At 41.7% G+C, this 5,519-nt stretch overlaps 1 protein-coding gene across 2 annotated transcripts in view; it reads right to left on the reverse strand.

The window, feature by feature from the left end:
* Positions 1–3,439, reverse strand: part of nt5c1aa (5'-nucleotidase, cytosolic IAa) — a 24,445-nt gene extending 21,006 nt beyond the window's left edge. For both annotated transcript variants that reach the window (XM_050035523.1, XM_050035522.1), the window contains exon 1: positions 2,836–3,439. In XM_050035523.1, coding sequence (XP_049891480.1) covers positions 2,836–2,991 — 156 coding nt within the window. In that variant the 5' untranslated portion in view covers positions 2,992–3,439. The remainder of the gene's footprint in view (positions 1–2,835) is intronic.
* Positions 3,440–5,519: the final 2,080 nt, after the last annotated feature.

Consider the following 5,519-nt stretch of genomic DNA (forward strand, 5'->3'; position numbering starts at 1 on the left):
AGAGGAAAAACAAGAGTAAACCTCAGTCAGGCGTTCAAGAGATGGAGGGAGCTCCGTGACCAAAGAGGCTTCAAAACCCATGTCCAGCTAGCTTTCTTTCTAATGGATCAGTAAGTAACACGGCTAAATGTTAGCTAGACCAGAGAGGACTGGACTGTACTGGCTGCTAGTTCATTCCTAGCTGGCCAGATTGAATGCACATGAGAAGTGCCTTTAATTTAATATAAATGCTACTTAATTACACCGACCTGGCAATTTATCGTTAATTAAAATTATATAACTGAAATGAAAGATGTGTTTTTGTTTATCAATCAGGCCTGCGTTTTGAGTAACAGCTCCCATTACTAAAACAGTTTAAAATCTTCTATCATTAGCCAGTATTTATGTTTCTCTTCAGTAGCCAATTATATATAAGGGAGCTCTCATCCATCAAATGTGTCCTTGCTAGAATCACTAGAATCACATGTATGGTCCTCAGTGTCCAACAGGCTGCAAGGAAATGCATGTGTAGGAAGAAAACGGGTGGATTTTGATGTTAAAAAAGGCCCCAAAATTACTTTTTTGACACATATTTAGTATCTATCAAGACACAATATAAAAGTGTGGGAACTGTAACTTTTATTTCACTGTGTCTTGACTTTGTACCATGACAAAATGATGTCATCACGGCCTTATAACTGTAATATTACCATTTAATTTCAACATTCATTGGAGTAAAAGCCTGATAATCTGTGATCCATTACCTCTGATGAATAATCACATGCAGTATACACTAATGCTCTCACGAAGGCAGAGATGTATGTGCTATCCATTAGTATCATATCTTTATTACGGTGATGTAAAGCAGTGATATTTGGGGCTAAGCAGTATCAGTGCATGTAAAGGATGTTTACAGTCTGAAAACAAACCACTGTGGCTGCACTAATCCTCCAGCAGCAGAGATTACTCAGCTTTTAGCTACTTTTAGCTCTCGTACTTTTGCCCTCAGTCACCATTATTCTGCTGACTCTTTCAAAAATCCTGTTTCTTCTTGGAACACATTCTCACTCTGCTGCTTTATGCATTTGCATTTGCTTTATGCATATTGTGCTAATAGGCAACTGGACTTGCTTGCTTTTCTTGAAGACGTTTCGCCTCTCATCCAAGACGTAGCTACTTGGATGAGAGGCGAAACGTCTTCAAGAAACGCAAGCAAGTCCAGTTGCCTACGATATTAGCACTTGCGATTGCCATGACCTGGATGACTGAGAATCTTCACCGACAAGTTTCCTTCTTTGCAATGTTATGGTTGGGAATAGTTCAATAGAAAAAAATAGTTCATGAAACATGAAACTGCTCACAACAAGATCTGTGGATTATCTTGAGTGACCAGGTCATGATTTCTGGAAAGAGACTTGGCTGTTGAGTTTTTTAAACATATTTTGTTGGCGCTCTGGGCACCACATGTCGAGGGCCATCTCGTAGAAATGTTACAACACCATTTTTTCCTTCTCAATACCGATTCCAGTGCCCAAACTTGTGTATTATCCAATTCAATAATATCAAAAACTACTAAGCCAGTATGGATGTGAAATACTTGCTATCACTGTATGGCATGGCTCAGGTTAAACCCTTTGTAAAACATGAATACTTAGAGAGAATGAATGCCATGTTGCCAAATTGCTGACATTTTGCCAATGGCTAACATTCCACTATTTACCTGACATCAACTCTTCTTTGCTGCTCTTAAACAGTAGTTGCCACAGTGCAACTTGCTGTGCAGATGTGAATTCTACTTCAGAGTTGATTAATAAATTACATGTCATCAGATCAGTGCAGAGACTCACGTTTTTGCCAATGCTCTATCCATCATTTTAGGCAGTTAGGGTTATTGGACGCATGTCTGATACCGCTATCAGTGTCAGAACAACTCTGCCATTTCTCCCATTATATTTGAGAGAAGGCAGACATCTTTACAGGCAGTATCTCCAACACTTGGCAACCCACGCCGAAACAATCTAGATTAATAAATAGCATGACGGGTAAGAGGAAAAATATGTGGTTATGATTTGGGGGTGAGCTATCCCTTCAACGTTCTGCAAACTGGACTCTCACTTCTCAGAAGTCTCTCAGAAGTAAAGTTGCTCCGGAGGCAGAATATGGAGCCACTGATGGAGTATCACCTCAGTTTGGGAACTCCAGCTAAATCAAAGTAAGCTACATTTGCTTTGAATTCACTTTCACTGGAGTGTCAGCTGAAGATATGATTTATTTCTACACTACGCTGCTGTAGAATTCAGTTACGTGAGAAATATGTTCATGTATAATTTACTGTATGTTGTTTTTTAATTTGCTACAAGTTTAGTTTCATGCTCTTAATTTGAAATACAGACAATAATTTGGACAAAATCAGATGTATCTGAGTCTTTAGACCAAGTTAAAAATCTAGACAATAAGTGATATAGGTGTCACACATTGCATGGCTATTAATTGATTCTGAAGAAAGTAAATTACCACTCTCCAAAATAAAATGTTTCTGTGGCTTATGTGTCCGCCATTAAGATTCCACTCATAATTTGGAAGACGGGTGTCATCAGAGTTTGACACCAAGCTATGTGCCCTCACACTCTCACCTTATCTAACCCCTGGTCCCTCGTGTGTGAGGTTCACTTTAAACTGTACGTAGGTGACATAAATATCTGACTCAAAAGACCGAGCCGGGGAGAGCGGGAACAGGACAGATGAGAGGAGAAGAGGACTGAGGGATCTAGGAAGTAAATTTGTTGTCCGGTAAAGAGGCTTTTGCAAACACAGACAGGATGTAGCAACATTTATGAACGGTCAGTGCAGACTTACTGATTTTGGCTTGGTGGTGAGGCCCAAGTGCTGCTGATCAAACTCTTCTTTCTCTTCCCATGATCCTCTGCTGTCCCCGTTGGATGAAGGGGAAACTTTGAGCTCCTTGACCTGTCCGCTCATCACCTGCACAGGGTCCAGACTCATCTTCACCATAGAGAACACCCCCCCCTCTCTGTGCTCCCACAGGTGCTCCCTACGTATCCTGACCCCTCTACCTCTGATCAAGACACAATTCTCTTTTTCTGCAAAAAATGAGCACAGTGTCCCGCGTCAGGCATCTATCGAAATACTCCTACATTGATAACAGGCTCACTGCAGTGGTTTGCTGGGCTTGTGAGAGCAGCCAAAGTGTGAAGAGCTCAAGTGTTCACTCTTCCGTCTCCTGTTCACTTGTCTGTATCCTCCCCCCCACCCTCAAGAGGATTATTGCTCACTGCAACCAATTCCAGAGGACATGAAGGACGCTTGCTGCTCCACCCTCACTCATTCACAACCACTCTCCTCCACTCAGCTACACACTGTCATGCATGCAGTCTATCCTTTGTGAGTGCGTTGCCGGCTGTGCAGCAGTCCATCTGCTGCTGACTCTCTCTCTCCTTCCCTACTCAGTGACCCCCTCCCTCCCTCTCTGTCCCATTCAATCACTCCCTCAGCTCCCCGGCTTGGCTCATTCCCCTCTGTCATCCCACTGACCAATCACAGCCCCGCTTCCTTATGCAGCAACGCTCCGCCCCTCACCCTCACTGTCCCTTGTTGACGGTGCAATTTGCCCAAGAGGCTCATGGGACACTCAGGCACACACTGAGTACACAGCAAAAAATAGCCATCATGATGAGCCATTAGATTTGGAGGCAAATCTTAATTGTATTTTTTTTTAATCAGTGAGATTGGCTGAGATGATTTTGTTCATCAATAACAGCAAATTGGTTAATAAAGACCACATTAGCAGGTGCATGTTTTATCTTATTTTTAACACATTTTTTGCAGCATAACACCCGACACCTCCTCTCTCTCTCTCATATTCACTCTGATTTGACTGAGGCAGGTTTAAGTTAACTAAATGCATATTTTCACATGTGGTTTTTAGTCTTCTTCAGTGGTTGGAAGGTAACAAAATGGACATTAGTAATCACCACAAGTGTCAGCTGGGAGAGATAGGCTGAGAGAGTGAGAGTGAGTCAGGGAGGGGTTGATCAGGGAATGGGGAGTTGAATTAGCCTAAAGGTAGCAGATAATGGATGTAACCTTCATTTAAAACCAAGGTTGCACACCAAGTGTAACGCTGGGCCATTAGTGTCCTTACTCATGCATGCTGAATACAACACAGTGCCAGGACTAACAGCCACATGCCTTATGGCCTGTTGTCATGACTCATGGCTTTACAAGTTAATTGATCTTTTAATCACAGGGAAACTGATGCTTTTGTCACTTTGTGGTTCAACTCTTTAATGAAAAAGCAACGGGAAAAAATCTTTGCATTTTTATTTAATCTGTGAAAACACTAAATCAATGTTTTTTTTAACAGAAATTCAGTATTTGAATTTGTATTGTTTCGTAGCACTGACGCTTCCAGCTGCCTCTCTGTCAGTGCTGCCAAATTATTGCTAAGTTTAGGCTCTTGTGTCTTTCTTGCAAGTGTTGGCGGTGCTTTCTGTGGTTGGCTTTGGCTGCTGGTCGGTCATCAGGATGTGGAAATCAACCCACCAGTCTGTAAACTCTCCTCCTGCAGACTTCGAGCTAACATTAGCTAGCTGCTAGCTGGCTGTGTCGAGGTTTTCACATGTAAACATCAGTAAAGCATCCTGCTAGCCAACTTTCGCACCACATCAGTTTCCAGTGGGTATCCTCTGAATCACTGAAACTTGGCTAAATCCTGACCAGTGCCATTATTACACACCTTCTAAGCACGACTAGCTCCTGAGTATATAATGGATCTCTTAACACCCTATAAACCTGAACGTACCTGTGAGATCATCTGGTCAGCTACGTCTTGCTGTTCCCAGGACAAATTTTGTAACTAGAGGGGATCAGGCTTTTGCTGTCCGGACTCCCAAACTCTGGAATGCACTTCCTGTTGAGATATAATCATATAGATCTGTATCCACTTTTACAAACACAAAGTTTTAGGATGTCATTTCCATAAGGTCCCAGTGTGAAGTATCTATATATGTGTTTTTGTACATATTGTGGTAAGGCTTGTGCACAGAGCATGTGTGTATATTGGTACGTTTATGTATGTGTCTATTTGTGTGACACATTTACATATTTACACACATTCGTGTTTATTTAATTGCTTTTAACACTTCACTATTTGCAGATACCTCTCTGTTTATAGTCTTGCTTCATTTAACTGTTTTTACTGTCTTGTTACAGCTGTGTGTGTGTGTGTGTGTGTTTGTGTGTGTGTGTTCTCTGCTGTTGTCCCTTTCCTTGCCCAGGTGTGCTGCACAGAGTTGGGTATAAAGCGTTACAAAGTAACGCGTTAGAGTACTTTGATTACTTTTTGCAGTAACGAGTAACCTAACGCGTTAGTTTGCTGTTTGAGTAATCAAATACTTAAGAACATTTTCAAACAAGACATCAGTTACTTCCGTTACTTTTAGAACGCTGGTCGTTTGGTTCTAATAACGGAGATAACGTTAAACCTATCAGTCTGAAAGAAGCCACGGAGCTTGTGGCTC

This window comes from Epinephelus moara, chromosome 22 (genome assembly GCF_006386435.1).
Source record: "Epinephelus moara isolate mb chromosome 22, YSFRI_EMoa_1.0, whole genome shotgun sequence".
In the NCBI taxonomy this organism is placed as follows: domain Eukaryota; kingdom Metazoa; phylum Chordata; class Actinopteri; order Perciformes; family Serranidae; genus Epinephelus; species Epinephelus moara.